The sequence below is a fragment of the Aspergillus karnatakaensis genome, assembly GCF_047715665.1.
Source record: "Aspergillus karnatakaensis strain CBS 102800 unplaced genomic scaffold BJY04scaffold_7, whole genome shotgun sequence".
Lineage (NCBI taxonomy): Eukaryota > Fungi > Ascomycota > Eurotiomycetes > Eurotiales > Aspergillaceae > Aspergillus > Aspergillus karnatakaensis.
The window spans coordinates 289,222-308,089 of record NW_027395719.1 but is presented as its reverse complement, the minus strand read 5'-3'; the positions used below and the strand labels follow the sequence as shown (position 1 = coordinate 308,089).

The window sequence follows — 18,868 nt, the reverse complement described above, 5'->3', positions numbered from 1 at the left end:
AGTCCAGTTCATAGTAGGTGCAGGAATATCAACCCCAACCAACACACCACGCCGACTCGGATGAAAGAGAAAAAAAAAAAGACATAAATGAGACTTACTGCATGGGAGCTAGAGTGTACAAAAAAAAAAAGATAACGAGGTCCATCCCGGGATCGAACCGGGGATTTCAGAATCAAAATCTGACGTCCTATTGATTTGACGTTAGAGATATGCCATCTCTTCAGATTTGGGGTGTTGTAACTCACCTAACCACTAGACTAATAGACCAGATGAACGTTTTCGAGTGCCAGTAGGCTTCAAGAGGGCAGGCTATCATGATGGCTAGGTAGGTTGAGGAACAAACAAGAAGGAACACAATAATAACTAAAGCATAGAAGATTCGTTGGGGTTGCTGGGGGCTATCGACTGTAGAGCGAAGTACCAAGGAGGCGCAGTATGTAAGCCATGGGAGGCTGCTGATCGAGGTTTCAGGAAGTTGCTCCTAGGTAGTCCTGAGGAGGATTGATGAAGCAGGTTAAGATAATCACGTGCATGGGCCCAACGAAGGGCAGGTGCGAAGCTGAGGAGGTGTCATGGCAGATCAACGAGACTTATCTAGTAAAAAGAAGGTGTCTGAGCCCCGTCTCATGAGCATGGCATGCAGATATAAAGATTGCTGATGAGAGAACTTGCATGGTTCGCGATGAAAGAGGTGTGAGGATCCTACTTTTGCTGGTGAGGCAAGGGGCAAAGAATTTAAAAAAAAAAAAAAAAAAAAAAAAAAAAGAGTAGAGGTCCATCCCGGGATCGAACCGGGGATTTCAGAAGATTTCAGAATCAAAATCTGACGTCCTAACCACTAGACTAATAGACCAGATTGTTCGAGAACAGTTTTGTTAATTTAAAACATACTCTTATTACGTAGCAGCTCCTCGTCGCGCTGGCAACACACCCTTCACAAGTTCTCCGAGTCCATTTTACCTTACCAACTTGTTGAGCGAGGTTGCTCTCGTAACTTCACAGGTCTTCTCATCTTATTTCACATGATCTAATTCTTACTATCTTCCTGTTTGGAGACTAGTACATGTATCTAGGCTCACAGCCTACCGCTCAATACTATCACTCGGTACGATGTGGTTATATATATTCATATATTTCGACTTCCTGCTTCACCTCAGACCCACGAACCCTACCTAGGTAGGTAGGTAGGCGCTCATTACACAGGCCTTGAAAATGACGATGGATGATACAGTAACCCAAAGCCCCCCAAATCCCACATAACAACACACACCAACCCGCGCCGGATGCTTCCCGAGTCCTTAAGTTCTACGTCGGACTTCAACTATTTAGCTCAGCCTATACCATGGGTCCTTTGACCAGGCCACTTTACAGCTGATCAGAAACCACATATCTCCAAGAACGATGTCGCTCAACTATCTCCCCAAGATCATCCTCCAGCATGTCAAGCCCCGAAGACCAGCAGCAGATTTATAGGTGGGACTTTGCAAGGTGCATCCTATGCGGCTGCGCAACCTGCGCTCCGTATCCAAGCTGGCTGGACGCTTTCCGAGTCCGTAAGTTCTACGTCGACCTTCCTGGACGACCTGCAGACCACAAGCTCATTGATCGCAGTGTATCCCAAAGATGGAGCTGTGATACTATCAGACGCATGCAGCAGATACCACGAGGCTACTCTCGGTATAAAGTCGGATAAGAGAATTGTGATATCGTTGTCTGACAGACCGTGGGCGACCAGAGACAGCGCATCTTACCCTGTCGGGTCCTTCTTCATCATCCACGAGTGTTGCTGGGAATACGCCAACAAATGCTGGACTAATGGCACTATATCGGTCGAGAGCTTCTATGATACTCTCAGGCAGTTGCCACCCCCAAAGGGTAGTATCTGAAATGGCTATTGCCCACTCCTCCCAGGTGGAATATGCTTGCTAAGGTGTGCGATTTTGCTCTTAGATCCCTCACCGAAAAACGCAGACAACTATCGCCCGTGTTTACATCTAAGCCTCCAGCAGACCATGCAAGACTTTCGAGGAAAGGAACCTCCTAAACCTTCTCCAAAGGCGGAAGCTCGCATGGCCAACAGCCACAATCCGACTGATAACTTTCGACTACTACCTCTCGAGCTTCGCCAGATGATTGCAATCTTACTTACAACACATGATTTCTTGAACCTACGCTACGCGTCTCGAGCAATGGCTTTGGTGTTCCACGACAATACGTTCTGGAAATCACGATTCCAGAATGGCGGAGATCGCAGCTTTTTCGAATACTTCCTTCAAGAAAGCATTACGGCTGAGCAAGTAGACTGGCGCCTTGTCTACCACGCCTCATTTGTCCTCGAATACAAGTCCGACATCACCATCAGGGTATGGGAAGTCCTGCAGTGGATGCAAGAAACCCTCAGAGCGGAAGAAGACTGCCAAACACCGCCGCTGGAGTTCTACGGCAGAGCGCTGCAGTACTACCATAGCGACACGGGTGGCGTGAAAAGAAGGGTTGAGCGTGTCCAGCTTCCACCGGCACTGGAGAAGGTTGGTATTTCTATTGTGCTGAACGCGGAAAATGTCCGCCGGAGAACAAAACGTGTGACGGAGATAGTCGCGATGGAATTCATCGGTCAGGACGGCACAGCGGTGATGCTTGGTTCAAAAAACCCTGGCGCAGAAACTCTCAGCTCCCTGGAGCTGGAGACCAAATTTGCGGAATCCAGAACGTGCCCATTCAAGTTCCCGGGTGTTCATATCATGTACAAAGCACAGAAGTTGTCAGGGTTCCGTGTCCGATATACCGCCGACGGAATATCCTCCGTTGGCATTCTTCAAAAACGCGGCAGAGACGGAGCAGGAACAAGCTGCAAGCGTATTTTCGGGTTTGATGTTTGCGATCATAGCACGCTTGACATGGGAATGGACCACATAGTAGAAGTGGTTGGCACATTCGAGGTGAGATTGAGCTTCCAACTCCCATCTCTGCCTTCATGCTGATATAAAGTCTCCTACAATCAACCAGAGTCAAAGATTAGTTGACCTTGGACTGAGAGGATTCCGTATACGCCAACCAGCTTATGGCAGTGCACCACACCCTCGTCGCGACCATGTAAATTTTGAGCGGTATGGTCCAAATGTGAGACCACCAAAAAAAGCCCGCAACAGATGGACAGGGTATTTCGGTTACTGAGCAAAACGATGGTTCTCGCTGCTATTCCAATGCAGCTTTCTGTCAAGTCCTCTTGGGGATGTAATGGATAAGTTTGATATGTCACCGTTTCGTGGTGTTTTGCTCCTCTTGTTGGTACGTTACCCTAATTTGTGGACCTATCAGGGTACAAATCAATACAATACAGAGACGGTTGTTGCCAAAGCGGTTCCCCATCTTTCTTGTCTTCTACCTAAGTAGCTGAAGCAAATGGCAATGGAAAGCTTACATTAAATAGTGATATCTATGATCAAAGTGATAGCTTAAGCTTGAAACAGTACTGAACGCAGTAAACACAGCTCACAACGCTCCTCAAGCGAGAATCAGAACTCCCTGCCCCCAGACATGCTGAAGAGAGGATGCCCCGAAGGGGGAGTGAACACAGACGTGACAAATGACGGCACCAAGCCCGGAGTCCTGGTATAGAAAAGTGCAGTACCACGAATGATCCCGCGAAAGAAATATGTCACAGTGTTCCCTCCAATTGCCGTCATGAAAGCCCAGAACACCTAATGGTTCAGGCCACGCGCGATACGGTTGGCCCATTCGCGGATTAATACATCTTCGATATCGAGGCTATCGTTTTCGACATGATAAACCTGACCACCATGCAGCGGTCGGATTTCAGTGCCGGTCATGAGAAGCTCATAGAAACGAACGTGCAAGCCAATCGCCGCGATTCCATACATTCTCTGCACGTTGCCGTCGGCTCTCCTTGCCCGGGTCATGTTCCTCTGAAGCTGAACCTGAACATGTCGCCATTGAGCATCAGATGGCTCAAGTTGCGGATCCGCTCTGTAGTCGCGCTTTGCCTCGAAGATAACAACCTTGTGTATGGCCCTGGGGTTGCCCCGCCGGTTCACGACAGCAATATTGGTCTTCCTCCTGGAGGTACGCTCGAGATACGGCTCCCTCAAGACAGCGAAGTTGCGATAGCGCCTCGGCTTGACAAAACAGTCCGAAAGGATCCCGTTTCAGAGATGGTCGACCAGGTCCTCCCGCGAAGGTTGGCCCCGTTGTGGAGGCTGTAGAATACCAGCGATAAAATCCGCCGCAAAACCGTTGTGGCGCAGGTAGGCAGCTCGAGGCGGCATGATGAATAGCTGTAAACACTTTTGAAGGCAGTCCAGCTGATATCAAAGATGTTTGCTGAAGGTGAAGCTGTTAAGAGATTGGATGGATTTATATATGGGTGTCGAAAAGTCTACAACACGTCTACTAGACATTGCATCTCAGTGTGTTACTCGCTGCCATGATACCGATAGCTTTAGGACAATAATAATGCTGAATGCTAGCCGAAAGCTGAAGGAACCAAGAGGAATCCGGCAGGTAAGCCTTATTGTACTATATGAAGGGGGCCGATATTGAGCACAGTCCTATATACTCAAGAGCCATGTATTTCAATTCCGAATCTTCAGCACAAAAGGGTCTTGACAGGTTGCTCTCTCCACGATCTTGCTTTAGTACTACAAGGATAGTTAGATCGTTGACCATAGAGCTGGCATTGTGGTAATGTCTCGAAAGGAAAGGCGCTAACTGCAGGTGCCAGCTAAAGCGTCCTCTTGATTGTATAGCATACTTTCGACACTTAGCCAGACACCCAGCTCGGATTGTGTTTTGATGACTCCAGTAGTGGGATGATAGGGCTACGGGTCTATGCTTAGCAGTCTACTGCAATAAATGTAATAAATCTGATGCGAACAATAGCCACTCTACCATTGCCCATGGATATTGTCTTCTAAGCTGAGGTCTTTATGTCTAGCGGTTATTGTTGTCTTATGACAATCTTAATTCTTGATGACTGTCTCTGACCTAGAGAGCATTGTTCCTAACCCCCTTGGTATTACATGTGCTCAAGGCTCTATTCAAGACTCCTACAATAAGATTGTGTTGCTTACTGTGAGACCTTTACCTATTATGTATAAGATTGAACTAGGGCTACAATGCATTAAAGCAATAAGAGGCTGTCCTTCAATGCATCTCTTTGTGCTGTAGCCTGTTGGACAATAGCTTTTTTTTTGAATAGTAGCTCTTTTCAATTCTGAATAGATCAGCTAATTAGAACCTAGGTATATAAAGGATGGGCCTTTCCAAAACCATTACAGTTTCAAAAACAATAATTGCCATCATTCTTTCGAACATACTCTTTGCACAGTAAGTACTGACCATTATTGATGCCGGCATGGAGCTAACTGGCTTACTGAAGAATCAGAGCACAATGACTCCCTCCGCAAACACAACAGTAAGGCCCAACGACAGCTCTCAACTTCATGCTCTGACCGCTAGCTAGATCATAAAGCGCGCAGTTTTTGTCGGAGGTGGATCCTTCCACGGGGCTGGTCCCCGAAACCACCACAACAGGGTCAATAAAAGACCCCAGGCCAAGAAGCAGGGGAAGAAGGAGAAGAAAGAGAAGGAGGAGAAGGAGGACAAGAGGACTCCCGCTGAGCGGCGGGTAAGTCTCAAGAAATCGCCACTTGGATGGGAAAGAGAAAGCTGACATGGCTACGCTAATACAGGAGGCTGAGCTCAAACGGCTGAGAGAGGCGTTGAGGAGGGAGGAGGAGGAGGTGGCGCGGAAGAAGGAGAAGATAGCGGCGCTGGAGGCTGAGCAGGAGGAGGAGAAGGCCGAGACTGACAAAGTCACAATGGCAGTTAAAGACTTCGACATGCAGGGGTAGTTTGTTATACTCTTGTTGGTTTGCATTACTCTTAATACATGGCCATCAATTTCGGACAATAGTTATCTTCAGGTTGTCTGCGTAGTTGTTACTCTGCTCTGTACCTAAGTTAACTAAGGTAGTCGGCGAAAGTGGATTACCTAATCTTATCCCGCTCTCATGTGGTTTGGCGATGCGGTGCCTGGGGAAGGAGGGTCCGCCGCTCCTCGAGTCCGCTCAATCCTCAATCTTCCCAATTATTCCCCTTGTTAGAAGCGCAAACATCCCGGCTATCGTTAAGCTCCGCGCTGTCCCCCAAAACTAAGCGCCGTGGTCCGGTCCTTTTCTTGCGAGTCCGACTCCCAACGACGCGCTACATTATTGTCAACACGGAGCACAGTACATGACGTCTTTGTTGAGCTTCGCTACAGACCGTCCAAAGCCGCAGGACTGCCACTCGGAGGAGCAAATACTGTTATCTGGAAGCGACCAAAGGACTTGGAAGTATTAAGCGTGCGATACACCCGACGCGGCGCTCCTGTGGCGTTCGCAACCTTCGTTGTGTCTGCAGCTGTTCCGCCCCTGGATCTCCACACTCCGACCGCAACGTGAGCCACGAACCCCGGTGTATGGGGAGTAGGTCAACATGGCGCCAGGAGGTGGTGGAAACATTAAGGTGGTGGTGAGAGTGCGGCCGTTCAACAGTCGAGGTAAAGTTGAAACACAGTGGCCATTCCTCAGTCCCTCCCACGAGTTCGCGTGACTGACTGATTGTATCCAAATCTAGAAATCGACCGGGGTGCAAAATGTATCGTTCAGATGAAAGACAACCAGACCGTCCTCACGCCGCCACCGGGAGCCGAAGTATCGTCGCGAAAAGGTGCGGGTAAGGCGGCGGGGGAAGGACCGAAGTCGTTTGCTTTTGATCGGTCATACTGGTCTTTTGACAAGAAGGCCCCAAACTATGCAGATCAAGACTCCCTCTTCTTTGATCTGGGTATACCGCTTCTAGACAATGCTTTTCAGGGTTACAACAACTGTATCTTCGCCTACGGTCAGACCGGTTCGGGAAAGTCGTATTCGATGATGGGTTATGGCAAGGAGTATGGTGTGATTCCGCGAATCTGTCAGTCTATGTTTGAGCGTATCAAGGAGATACAGGAGGATAAAACCTTGAGTTGCACGGTGGAAGTGTCATACCTGGAGATCTACAATGAGCGGGTTCGCGACTTGCTCAACCCCTCAAATAAAGGAAATCTCAAAGTCCGTGAACACCCGTCTACAGGTCCCTATGTCGAAGATCTCGCCAAACTTGTGGTCCGCTCATTTGATGAGATCGAGAATTTGATGGACGAGGGTAATAAAGCTCGTACAGTTGCAGCCACGAACATGAACGAGACATCCAGTCGATCGCATGCTGTTTTCACGTTGATGCTTACCCAGAAGCGACATGACGCCGAGACATCCATGGACACAGAGAAGGTCTCAAGAATCAGTTTGGTCGATCTTGCGGGTTCGGAGCGAGCAAACTCGACAGGAGCTACTGGAGCTAGGCTGAAGGAGGGTGCTGAGATTAATAGGTCGCTCTCCACCCTTGGTCGTGTTATTGCGGCTCTGGCAGACCTCGCGTCTGGAAAGATGGCTGGAAAGAAGAAGGCTGCCTCAATGGTGCCATATCGTGATTCAGTTCTCACTTGGTTACTGAAAGATTCACTCGGAGGTAACTCTATGACGGCAATGATTGCGGCAATTTCACCTGCAGATATCAACTTTGACGAGACACTGAGTACTCTACGTTATGCCGACTCCGCGAAGCGAATCAAGAACCACGCTGTTGTCAACGAAGATCCCAACGCGCGCATGATCAGAGAACTGAAGGAGGAGTTAGCGCAACTTCGGTCAAAGCTTGGTGGTGGTGTAGCAGCCGGCGGCGCAGCGGGAGGAGCCGCTGGCGGATTGATTGCGGAGGAACAATACCCACCGGACACGCCATTAGAAAAGCAAATGGTTTCTATCCAGCAGCCTGACGGAAGTGTCACCAAAGTGAGCAAAGCAGAGATTGTGGAACAACTGAACCAAAGTGAGAAATTGTACAAGGATCTCAACCAAACATGGGAAGAAAAGCTTGTGAAAACCGAACAGATTCACAAGGAGCGTGAAGCGGCTCTCGAAGAACTCGGCATTAGCATCGAAAAAGGGTTCATCGGACTCAGTACACCGAAGAAAATGCCGCATTTGGTTAACCTTAGTGACGATCCGCTTCTTGCGGAATGCCTGGTGTATAACATCAAACCCGGAGTTACGCAAGTCGGCAACATGGATCAAGGAAGCCATGTCGAAATCAGATTGAACGGTTCTAAGATCTTAGCTGACCACTGCAAGTTTGAAAATGTGGATAATGTTGTGACCATCGTTCCAACGGAAGGTGCGGCGGTTATGGTCAACGGATTGCGCATTGACAAGCCTAAGCGATTGAAAAGTGGTTTCCGCATCATCCTGGGCGACTTTCACATCTTCCGGTTCAATCACCCGCAAGAAGCACGAGCAGAGCGGGTTGAACAAAGCTTACTTCGGCATTCTGTTACAACTAGTCAGCTTGGATCGCCGGCACCAACCAAAACCCACGAGCGAAACTTGAGCAAGGCCACTTCAGACCTCGACTGGGACTCGAGTAGAGCTGACTCTCCAATGCCCTCTCAACGTGGGAGGGAGTCGGACTGGTTCCAGGCGCGCCGTGAGGCTGTGAGTGCTGTGTTGGGGCCGGATCATATTTCGCACATGCCTGATGATGAGCTGGATGCTCTGTTCGAAGACGTACAGAAGGCTAGGGCAACACGGCGTGGTTTGATGGAGAATGGAGAAGATTCGGATTCATTAAGTTCTTATCCGGTTCGTGACAAGTACATGTCTAACGGCACCATCGACAACTTCTCATTGGACACAGCCATCACGATGCCGGGAACGCCTCGCCAAGGCGAGGACGACAGCGGCTACTCCACTCTACAGTCCGTACGTCTTGATATGCAGCGACAGCTGGACCGGCAGAAGGAGCAATACCAGGATAAACTGAGGGACTCCGAAGCCTCTCCGAGTCAAGGTATTGATGATCTACGCTCGGAGAAAGTCCGCATGGAGGAGGCTCTTCGGGCGGCCAAGGACGAGTACGAAGAACAACTGAGAAAGCAGAAAGAGACTTTTGAGACGCACATGAAGGAACTTGGCCAGCCAATACCAAGGATACACGAAAATGGTTATCCCAAGTTGGATCCGAGGGAGCTGGAGATTGCCCAGTCAGTCTTCCGGCACTGGTCGCAGCAAAATTACGTTCGGATGGCAGAAAAAGTCTTGCAGCACGCATCGCTGCTAAAGGAGGCTCAGGTCATGAGCCACATTATGGATAAGAATGTTGTTTTCCAGTTTGCGATTGTCGACCATGGACACAACATGGCATCGTCTTACGACCTGGTCCTGAATGGCATTTCTGGGGATGAGGATATCATCCTTGATGATGCGAAGAAGCCCTGTGTTGCGGTTCGTGTCATTGACTTCAAGCAGTGCGTTATTCATCTTTGGTCCATTGAGAAGCTTCAGCGCCGCGTCCAAGCTATGCGCCAGCTGCACCAGTATATTGATCGACCGGACTACATTCAGCATTTCAAGCTTGAGAACCCTTTCTCTGAACCGTGCTCGCCCCAGTACTCCCTGGTAGGCGACGCTGATATTCCGCTCACTGCGGTGTTTGAAACTCGGGTTCAAGATTTCGCCGTGGAGGTCCTATCTCCCTACACGCAGAATGTAGTCGGCATCATCCGGCTGTCTCTGGAACCGTCATCCGCTCAAGCGCCTTCATCCACTCTGAAATTCAATGTCGTGATGCGCGACATGGTCGGTTTCGCTGAATGGGAGGGTACGGATGTACACGCCCAACTGTTTGTTCCAGGTATCTCCGAGGAAGGTGGGGCTACGACCACGCAGATGATTAATGGCTTTGAAGAGACGCCGGTTCGTTTCGAGAGTGTTCACAGCATGAGCCTGCCGCTTTCTAGCCCGCGGAATGCAGCCTTGAAGATCTGTGTCTATGCCTGTGTAACTCAGATGCACCTCGATAAGCTGCTTAGCTGGGACGACATGCGCGACGCGGCAGAGCAGGGACCGCAAGATCAGAAGACACCACGCATTGCAGAGTCAGAGTACTTCTCTGAAGAAAGACACGATGTATTTGCTAGAGTTCAAGTTCTCGAAATGGCGGAAACAGGAGAGTACCTGCCAGTGGAAGTCGTTCAGAGCAACGCCCTTGATGCAGGCACATACCAACTTCACCAAGGGCTGCAGCGCCGAATCATGATAAACCTCACATACAGCTCTACAGAAACTCTTCCATGGGATGATCTTACCAACATTCGTGTTGGCTCTGTGCGACTGCTGGATCCCTGGGGCAAGATTCCTGACCAGGACCTCCAGACTCCGGACGTCCCTTTGAAGTTTATCCAAGAACCTATGGTCAAGGACAATGCTGATGGAACCTCGAATGTTACACTTGTTGGACAATGGGATTCTAGCTTACACGGGTCTCTCCTTCTGGACCGTGTGACCGCGGACAAGTACCGTGTCCAGGTAACGGTTCGATGGAATCTCCAGTCGGCGCGCTTACAGGACCCTGTTTCCTTCGAGGTGGACCTGACGCTCCAGGTGCAAGGACGAACATACATACGCCCACAGTCCATGTTTAAGAATTTCTTCAGCACTACACGCATTGTGCATTCTACTGTGCGCATGTACTCCGTTGCAGTTCGGCCAGTGTCCGCCAAGCGAGCCGCCGATCTCTGGCGCATGAATACTCAGAATGATTACGTGAAGGGCGAAGAGCTGCTTACCAAGTGGGCCCCGAGGAAAGTCTCACTTGTGCGCGACTACATCACCTCTCGTAAGCGACGCAGGCGTATCGCGGAGCTGCATGCGGCGAAAGGGGCGCTTAGTGCTACTAGTCTCTCTGTCGCTTCGCCTCCACGGAGCGGAAGGACGACACCACTTCGTGGGCAAGAGCCTGATCGAAAGACTAAACTGCTTCAAAAATACGTGAGTCTGTGGGCGGCAAGAATTGACCCGATTGATACAATCCTTATCCGAGGCAATACCGAGCCGCCAGAGCGTGGAGCTGCGTTCGCTTCTCGTGGAAAGTCACCTTCAGGAAACGACACGAATGGTGATCATGAACACGGGTCTCTGAAGCCCCGGTTCTACGCCACTGTTCAGACCCTGCCAAAAAATCCGTCCGCATCCAAGACTGGGTATCTCTTAACGCCTGATGATAGTTACACACACTGGGCGCGGCGTTTCGTCGAACTTCGTCTGCCGTACCTACACATCTACTCTGTACCAGATGGCGACGAGATCAATGCTATCAACCTACGAAATGCTCGCGTCGACCATGCGCCTGATTTTGCCAGACTTCTTGCCGGCCCAGGATCCGATGGATCGTCAGGCAAAGGCAAACCTAATGTCTTTGCAGTATATGGTCCTCAGAACACTTTCCTCTTCGCGGCGCGAACAGAGGCACAGAAGGTCGAGTGGATCCTGAAGATCGACGACAGCTATTTCAGCAACAACGCTCCTCGACAGACCAACGGTTCGGGGCGCACTAATTCCACGTAATAATGCTTAACCTAACCGATGATGGAAAATCTACACGAATCTGCCGAGACTACGGACGTGATATACCAACGGATCTTACCATTCTTCGTTCTCTTTTCGTGCTTTGCAATGTGCTCACGCTCATTGTTCTACTCTCATACCCTGCGATGATATTTTTTAGATCTTTCATTTCTGAAGATGTTGGCCGGTGTTGAGCAGAAGGGTCTTGGAGGCGGCCTTCGTTATCCTTTTCTGACCCACCTACTCACCCACTTGTTGATTGGCTTTGAGATACCCCTGAATACACCTGCCCTATATAGCACTTGAGTTGAACCCCATGTACATATTGGAAAACACCCTAAAGGATAGATTCAATGGCTTATGACTGCTGGTTCAGTGCTGTTGTTGCTCCAGAGCGGTGACGTAGGTTCTGTGAGGGATCGCGATAGTTGCTATGGAAACCTCATCCCACACCACTATCATCACCATCACCAGCACCACCAGCACAAGATCTCACCTCAAGATCGCAAACTACGATTCCTTGACCTCTAATTACGCTTCTGATCTTCGCCAACACTAAAAAAGTCACCCATTCAATAAAAACAACCACATTACCCCGACATGGCACCCCAGTCCCGTGCAACGCCATAAGAAACCAGCGCTGCAGACGCATAGTTACAAGCGTGTTTGCTCCGTCGTGCAACAACCCTTCAACGCACAGACTATACTCCAGTATCTATTATGAAATTCTTAGTCTCACCATACCTCCGATACCTCGGCGCGGGCGCCGTCCTCTCCGTCATCCTCCTCACATTCCTCCTCTTCGACCGAAATTCCGACTCATATTTCACTAACAGCGGGGCGAGGGGGTATATCCTAAAGCAGCCTGTTGCAAACACGCAATGCGCAAACGCAGGCACGAATACAGATTCAAGCTCGAGTTCGGAACCGGGGTCGGGGAGAAATGCAACACGAGAGTGGACTTTCGATGTCCGCCGCGACGGCGATAACCACGGGTTATCACACGAGCAATGCCTGGCGGCATTTCCAAAACTCTTTATCGAGATTGATAAGGCTGTTAAAGAGAGATTGACAGACGGTGGGAAGGGGCTGATTTCGTTTAAGGAGGTGGATGATCTTGCCAGTGGGGACGAGGATGGGCTTGTTAGGGCTGTGATTAGGGGTGGGGAGGTGAGTTCCACGGTCCTCTATGATATTTGATTTATCTAGGAGAAGATAGCAGGCTGATGATTGATCTAGCTATACATTATCGACTTCGGCAATATGCCCTACACATTCTCCCGCGGCAAAGCAACACTGCATTCCCTGAACCGCGCACTGGCCGCATACCCTGACCGCCATGAACTACCTGATATCGAATTCGTCTTCTCAACAGACGACTACAGTAACGGAAAATCACCTATCTGGTCTTATTCAAAGCGCGCGCAAGATACAGGGGTCTGGCTAATGCCGGATTTCGGCTACTGGTCGTGGCCCGAAGTCAAGGTTGGGTCGTATAAGGAGATCAGGCGTAAGATCGCGGCCATCGATGACGGCGACAGCAGCAGCAGCAGCAGCAAGAAACCTGGAGCCGGACTCCCCTTCCACTCCAAAAAGAAACAACTCGCCTGGCGCGGCAGTCTCGCGCCGAACCCCGAAATTCGGGGCTCACTTCTTGCAGCCTCGAAGGGGAAATCCTGGGCGAGTATCAAAGAGATAAATTGGCCCTCTTCCTCTTCTTCCTCCCCATCATCTTCCTCCACCCCAGAAAACTTATTACCAATGGAAAACCACTGCACCTACATGTTCCTCGCCCACACCGAAGGCCGCTCCTTCTCCGGCCGCGGCAAATACCTCCTAAACTGCCGCTCCGTCTTCGTATCACACAAGCTCGAGTGGATTGAAGCGCACCACGGGGCTTTGATCTCCTCCGGCCCTGAGCAGAATTACGTGGAAGTCGAGCGTGACTTCTCGGATCTGGAGCGCAAGATTGAGTTCTTGCTGGATAATCCCGAGACGGCAGAGCGGATTGCGCAGAATTCGGTCAGGGTGTTTCGGGATCGGTATTTGACGCCGGCGGCGGAGAGTTGTTATTGGAGGGCGCTTGTTCGGGCTTATGGCGGTGCTAGTGGGTTTGTGCCGGTGTTGACGGAGGGAGAGAAAGAGAAAGAGAAAGATAAGAAGATGGAGCGGGGGGTTGCGTTTGAGAGTTGGGTGCTGCAGAAATGAGCCTCGGGGGTGGAGATTCTTGTATATGTTAGCTGTATGTGTATGACTTGATGAAAAGGAGTTGGATTTGGGCTTGGATATGCGGATTGTTTGTGTAAAACTATAGATGCTGATCTAGGGAGTTTAGTTAATGCTTTCGCCTGGTGCGAGGCTGGGTGTTTATATTCTTATTACAAATATTATATTCGACTATCCGTTTCGAGATGGGTGTTTTAAGTTAGAGACTTGAGATATGTTGATATGATGATTAAAGCACTTTATGTTGCACTAGGCTGATAGACATAAGCAGTTAGCGCCACGCTTCCAGGGATAACATCAGATAATTAATAAGAGTTTCAACTTTTCAACAGATACTAGATTCCATTATTTAGCTCCGAGTAAATTAGTAGAGAAAACACACAAAAGCAAGCAACCACCCAGCAAACGAAAGGCGAAAGAACATGGAGCAAAGCAACCTCGACAAGCAAGGCATAACATGACAAAATATGCTGTTTATCCTAATTCAAAAAACGAATCTGAAAATGATCAATGATGGATTGAGAACAGCGAACATTAAATAGACCCAGGGCAGTCCCATGGATCCAACTAGGCAAAGAACAACAATCCCAACGCCACACCAGCTAGACTCGCGAGACCGGGGATGATCATCTTCGAACCGGGACTGAGAAGAGTCTCATCGTCGGGCTGCTTGGGGTGGACGTCCTCTTGTTCGTCTTTGCTGTCTTCCGTGTCCTTGTCGTCGTCCTTGTGCGTGCTTGTTGAGGTGGGCTTGTGGTGTGCGGTCGTCTTGTGTGCCGAGGAGCTAGGGACGCTCTTTGAGGCTGGTGCGGTGGGTGCGGCTGGGATTAGGGTGCTTGATGCTGGGGCTGGTGCTGCGGGTGCCGGTGCCGGTGCGCTTGAGGGGATGATGGGTGCGCTCACGGCGGGGGCGCTGGAGGCGGGGGGATGCGCGCTGGGCTGAGCGACGATGCTGGTTTGGGCAGTTGGTATGCTGGTGCTACCGCTGGGTTGAGCGATAGGGACACTGGGTTGAATGACAGGAACGCTGGGCTGTACAGCAGGGACACTGGGCTGGACCACAGGAACACTGGGTTGGACCACAGGAACACTGGGCTGGACCACAGGAACACTGGACTGGACCACAGGAACACTGGACTGGACTACAGGAACGCTGGGCTGGACCACAGGGGCGCTAGACTGCGTTGCGACAACGCTGGTTTGAGTGGCGCTGGTCTGAGTAGCGCTGGGCGCAGTGGTAGTGGAGGTGCTTGAGGTAGAAGACACAGGAACAACCACGGAGGTGGAGGCGTGCGTTTCGTGACAGGTCGTTAGGTCACACACTGTAGTGGTTGTGGTTACCCATGTAGTCTGAGTCTGAGAGACATAAGTTGTTGCTTCCTTCAAAGGAGCAGAGGAGTCAGATGATGTGGAGGTCGTTGTGCTTCCAGTGGCAGACTTGGTAGCCTCTTTTAGGGGAGCCGAGGTGGCCGTGGCAGAAGTTTCGACTGCTGGAGTTTTCGTGGATGTCACCTCCTTTGCGGACACAGAGGTTGCTGTAGAAGTCTCAAAGGCAGCGGTCTCGCTGACGGCACTCGCATCTTCCGATGTATGAGCAGTGACAGTTCCAGCCGCGAGGGCCAGCGCAATTAGGGTATAGGACTTTGAGAGATGCATGGTGATAGTGATGGTGTCTCTTCAGGCAAACTTGATCAAAATATTGACTGGATACTTCTCAAAAAGCATAGTCTTGACCCGGAGAAAGTAGGTGAAGGCTCTTTTATAGCCAGCGAGTCTGAGAGCCGAACTCGTACAAATACCCAACTCTCTATGAATGCAGTTGTTCTATATCTGTTTACGTCTGCCGACCCCATGGTTCCTGGAACCGGGGGTGCGAACTTACGGCGATGTTGAATTGTACTGCATCCGGGGAACTGTTTGTATAGTCCAGAGCTGCCGATAACCACTGATTTGGATTGAATTCTGCAGCCGCCAAGTAGACCGTCTCCAGCATGAACATTCCGATTGAGGGCAATAATGTAGTCACGTGATTTCCGATTCCAGCAGCTAAGAATTGTCCACGCTGTATGAAAGCAGGTCACTCCCTTGCTGAAGATACGGAGAGACGGAAATGATTTCCTGCTGACGCGGCACGGTATGCTTTGGCTGTTCGACTTCAGAGGATCACGAGGGTAGCGTTGATGCTGCGCAAAGGAGCATTGCGGCCGCACCAAAACCTTTGCAGCATCCTATGAATTTAGGCACCACCTAAGCTGCCTTCTAGAAGGCTGTTATAATGTGGTTAGTTATAAAGGGTGTACTCTGAGTCTCTGAGTAGCACAACTCACATGGTAGATCGTTTGTTATAATTGATGTGAGATTTGGACATGACAATTGGGTCATGCGGACGAAGTACACAAAGAGAGCTCTTCAGAGGCAGCCTTTTTAGAGCGGATGCTAGAGAGATACAACTTCTGTTTGTTCGTTGGTAACTTGGTGGTGATGAACTGCAGAAGATGGAGGATCAAGCTTCAGTGGAGAGTGGGCGAGTTTCGGCGGTCTTGGCACCTCCGCCGGTCTCGACCTCCGATCAGCTCGTGTCAATCTTCAACATTAACAGACCATGATACCCCTCCCCCATGTCGTCAAGACGTGATCTCCTCTCCCCGCGCGACTACGACGACGACGCCGAGTCGTTGCGCTCCCCGCTGTCAGAGCAGGAATCCGACAGCGAGGACGACAAATTCCTAGCCCGATCCCGCACCACCCTCGAGCTCGCCGAACACGATCGTACCGTTCTCGACGATGAAGAGGAAACAGAAAAGCTGCTTACGCGCACCGGTCCAACGCACGGTCTCCGACGGTTATTCAGTCCGAATAGGACTAATGTGAAGATTGGAAAGAAGGAGGAAGCACGGCGGCAACGGCGGAAAGAAAGGAGGGAGGCTCGCAAAGCACGCAGGGAGAAGCGCCATGGAGATGGCGAGGAGATGTATGAGATGGAAGAGGGACATCGGGATGATGAGAGTTCTCTCTTGAGTGCGTCCTCGTCTGACTTGGATGAACGGCTCAAGGAGCAGTATGCGGTTGTACAGGTAGGCTTTATCGCTAAAAACCTCTTCCATCGCTAACTCGAGTAGGATCGCCAGAAAGTCTCATGGCGGAAACTGACCCTCGTCTTTTCTGCAATCTTCGTCCTCTTCCTCATCCTTCTCCTCGGTGCGTACAAAGCCTCGGCCGGTTTCCGCGCTTCGCACTCTCGAACCCTACTTTCCAACGGAACCGCCTTGTTCGCGCCGACTACCATCTTGATATCGCTCGATGGCTTCCGCGCCGACTTTCTCAATCGTGGATTAACACCTACTCTCAACGCCTTCATCGCTGATGGCGTCTCGCCCCGCTATATGCTTCCTAGCTTTCCTTCTGTCACCTTTCCCAACCACTTTACCCTCGTTACGGGGTTATATCCGGAGAGTCATGGAATCGTTGGGAATACATTCTGGGATCCAGAACTGCAAGAGCAGTTCTACTACACCCACCCAGCCGTGAGCATGCAGCCTAAATGGTGGAACGCGGAACCTCTGTGGATGACTGCAGAGAACCAAGGAGTGAGAACGGCCATTCACATGTGGCCTGGCTCGGAGGCGCATATCGGAGGCGTTGAGCCGGCGTACCTCGATACGTATAACGGGACAGAAGCTTTGCCCCAGAAGACGCAGCGTATATTGGAGCTATTGGACCTTCCTGGGCTCGAAGCAGATTCTCCCCAACGACCGCAATTTATTGCAGCATATGTCCCAAATGTAGACGCAGACGGCCACAAATACGGGCCGAACAGCACCGAGATCCGGAGCACTATATCCCAGGCCGACGACATGCTGGCAGATCTCTTCTCCGGGATTCAACAACGAAATCTCACCGATGTCGTGAACATCGTTATCGTCTCCGACCACGGCATGGCCACGACCTCCACCGAGCGCCTCGTGCAGCTTGATGACCTGATCGATCTCGACTTAACCAGCCATATCGACGGCTGGCCCCTCCGGGGAATTCGCCCCAAGCGCCCGGAAGACCTCAAGACTTTGGAGGACCAGCTCGCGCTCGTCGCCAACAAATACTCGGACGCGATTGAAATCTACACTCGCGAAAACATGCCAGATCGGTATCACTTCAAGAACAACGATCGCATCGCACCCCTCTGGGTGATTCCAAAGACAGGCTGGGCGATTGTTGAACGACCAGGCTTTGACGTCAAGACAGCCCTCCACAACGGCGATATCTATCGTCCAAGAGGCATCCACGGGTACGATCACGAACACCCGTTGATGCGGGCGATCTTCATCGCGAGAGGTCCTGCATTCCCTCATGCGCCTAATAGCCGGGTTGATGTTTTCCGTACGTACCACCATCTTCTTGCATGGAACTACAACAGCTAACAAGAGAACAGAAAATATCAACGTCTACAACATACTCTGTGACTCCCTCGGCATAACCCCACACCCAAACAACGGCACACTTCGCCTCCCACTGAAACCCAGTGGCCTCCATTCAGACGAGGAAGCTCCTGCTATCGACAACCCGTCCGACCCACCAGCTACTCAAGCACAGTCACAGTCCGAGACACCGGCACAGTCACAAAATGTAGCAAGCACCACCGCTCCCGTCGCATCGGAAACCCAATCCGATCCTGGCTCTGATCCTGCGCCACCTGCGGCAAGCCCTAGCGACAGCGCTAAACCAGACTCAGAGGCCGAGGGCAACAGTGCGGAAGATGTAGTCGACAGCTGGTGGGAGAGCATCTGGGGCAAGGTGGAAGACGTGGAAGACTGGGTCAGCAATTTATTCGAGAGCGTGAAGGACGGCGTCTCGTCGTAAGCTATAGTTGCCGCAAATGTTCCCCGACTTTTCCAGAACGGATTTTGCAGATGGAGATGGAGAACTGTTGGAACTTGGGGGCGAGGCCACGCCGCTGTTCAGTCAACGAATCAACCCACCAACCAAACATACTCTAATTCATCTTTACCATAGTATAGAGAACCTAACCTACTTAGATACCCCAGTCATTAATTATCATCGTCAAATTGGAAACTGTTGGACAAGCAAGACCGTGACTGTACCATTGTTGATCCTTAGAACCTTCTGTGGCGCTGTCGATCTCA

At 50.7% G+C, this 18,868-nt stretch overlaps 7 protein-coding genes and 2 non-coding genes across 9 annotated transcripts; 5 read left to right on the top strand and 4 right to left on the bottom strand.

Annotated features, from left to right (window-relative positions):
* Nucleotides 1-137: 137 nt before the first annotated feature.
* BJY04DRAFT_t27 lies at nt 138-267 on the bottom strand. Its single transcript has one exon. It is a non-coding gene; the product is annotated as a tRNA-Trp (tRNA).
* A 504-nt stretch (nt 268-771) lies between these two features.
* On the bottom strand, nt 772-853 carry BJY04DRAFT_t26. Its single transcript has one exon. It is a non-coding gene; the product is annotated as a tRNA-Gln (tRNA).
* A 118-nt stretch (nt 854-971) lies between these two features.
* On the top strand, nt 972-1,630 carry BJY04DRAFT_180477 (uncharacterized protein). Its single transcript, XM_073710068.1, has 3 exons — nt 972-1,176; nt 1,232-1,553; nt 1,612-1,630. The coding sequence occupies exons 1-2, from the start codon at nt 1,064-1,066 to the stop codon at nt 1,353-1,355; spliced, it is 237 nt and encodes a 78-aa protein (XP_073575065.1). The 5' UTR covers nt 972-1,063; the 3' UTR covers nt 1,356-1,553; nt 1,612-1,630.
* On the top strand, nt 1,549-3,380 carry BJY04DRAFT_180474 (F-box domain protein). Its single transcript, XM_073710067.1, has 2 exons — nt 1,549-2,939; nt 3,007-3,380. The coding sequence occupies exons 1-2, from the start codon at nt 2,013-2,015 to the stop codon at nt 3,172-3,174; spliced, it is 1,095 nt and encodes a 364-aa protein (XP_073575064.1). The 5' UTR covers nt 1,549-2,012; the 3' UTR covers nt 3,175-3,380.
* Nucleotides 3,381-3,701: 321 nt separating this feature from the next.
* On the bottom strand, nt 3,702-4,286 carry BJY04DRAFT_214584 (uncharacterized protein; the record flags this gene model as incomplete). The annotated part of the gene is made up of 2 exons (XM_073715259.1): nt 3,702-4,136; nt 4,182-4,286. The coding sequence occupies 2 exons, from the start codon at nt 4,284-4,286 to the stop codon at nt 3,702-3,704; spliced, it is 540 nt and encodes a 179-aa protein (XP_073575063.1).
* Nucleotides 4,287-5,162: 876 nt separating this feature from the next.
* BJY04DRAFT_180472 (uncharacterized protein) lies at nt 5,163-6,466 on the bottom strand. Its single transcript, XM_073710066.1, has 2 exons — nt 5,394-6,466; nt 5,163-5,337 (listed from the first exon to the last, which is right to left on the bottom strand). The coding sequence occupies exons 1-2, from the start codon at nt 5,897-5,899 to the stop codon at nt 5,319-5,321; spliced, it is 525 nt and encodes a 174-aa protein (XP_073575062.1). The 5' UTR covers nt 5,900-6,466; the 3' UTR covers nt 5,163-5,318.
* A 17-nt stretch (nt 6,467-6,483) lies between these two features.
* On the top strand, nt 6,484-11,852 carry BJY04DRAFT_231811 (kinesin-3 motor protein uncA). Its single transcript, XM_073719628.1, has 2 exons — nt 6,484-6,562; nt 6,640-11,852. Exons 1-2 carry the CDS (start codon nt 6,499-6,501, stop codon nt 11,502-11,504), a joined length of 4,929 nt encoding a protein of 1,642 aa, XP_073575061.1. The 5' UTR covers nt 6,484-6,498; the 3' UTR covers nt 11,505-11,852.
* A 162-nt stretch (nt 11,853-12,014) lies between these two features.
* BJY04DRAFT_145085 (DUF821 domain protein) lies at nt 12,015-13,852 on the top strand. Its single transcript, XM_073708764.1, has 2 exons — nt 12,015-12,674; nt 12,744-13,852. Exons 1-2 carry the CDS (start codon nt 12,225-12,227, stop codon nt 13,710-13,712), a joined length of 1,419 nt encoding a protein of 472 aa, XP_073575060.1. The 5' UTR covers nt 12,015-12,224; the 3' UTR covers nt 13,713-13,852.
* Nucleotides 13,853-16,348: 2,496 nt separating this feature from the next.
* On the top strand, nt 16,349-18,584 carry BJY04DRAFT_214579 (nucleotide pyrophosphatase family protein; the record flags this gene model as incomplete). Its single annotated transcript, XM_073715258.1, has 3 exons — nt 16,349-16,804; nt 16,850-18,104; nt 18,157-18,584. 3 exons carry the CDS (start codon nt 16,349-16,351, stop codon nt 18,582-18,584), a joined length of 2,139 nt encoding a protein of 712 aa, XP_073575059.1.
* Nucleotides 18,585-18,868: the final 284 nt, after the last annotated feature.

Coding starts and splice junctions, on each gene's coding strand:
- BJY04DRAFT_145085 (XM_073708764.1), top strand. CDS start 12,225: ATGAAATTCTTAGTCTCACCATACCTCCGATACCTCGGCGCGGGCGCC. Junction 12,675..12,743: donor CTGTGATTAGGGGTGGGGAG/GTGAGTTCCACG, acceptor TGATTGATCTAG/CTATACATTATCGACTTCGG.
- BJY04DRAFT_180472 (XM_073710066.1), bottom strand. CDS start 5,899: ATGCAAACCAACAAGAGTATAACAAACTACCCCTGCATGTCGAAGTCT.
- BJY04DRAFT_180474 (XM_073710067.1), top strand. CDS start 2,013: ATGCAAGACTTTCGAGGAAAGGAACCTCCTAAACCTTCTCCAAAGGCG. Junction 2,940..3,006: donor AAGTGGTTGGCACATTCGAG/GTGAGATTGAGC, acceptor ACAATCAACCAG/AGTCAAAGATTAGTTGACCT.
- BJY04DRAFT_180477 (XM_073710068.1), top strand. CDS start 1,064: ATGTATCTAGGCTCACAGCCTACCGCTCAATACTATCACTCGGTACGA. Junction 1,177..1,231: donor GACCCACGAACCCTACCTAG/GTAGGTAGGTAG, acceptor TGGATGATACAG/TAACCCAAAGCCCCCCAAAT.
- BJY04DRAFT_231811 (XM_073719628.1), top strand. CDS start 6,499: ATGGCGCCAGGAGGTGGTGGAAACATTAAGGTGGTGGTGAGAGTGCGG. Junction 6,563..6,639: donor GCGGCCGTTCAACAGTCGAG/GTAAAGTTGAAA, acceptor ATCCAAATCTAG/AAATCGACCGGGGTGCAAAA.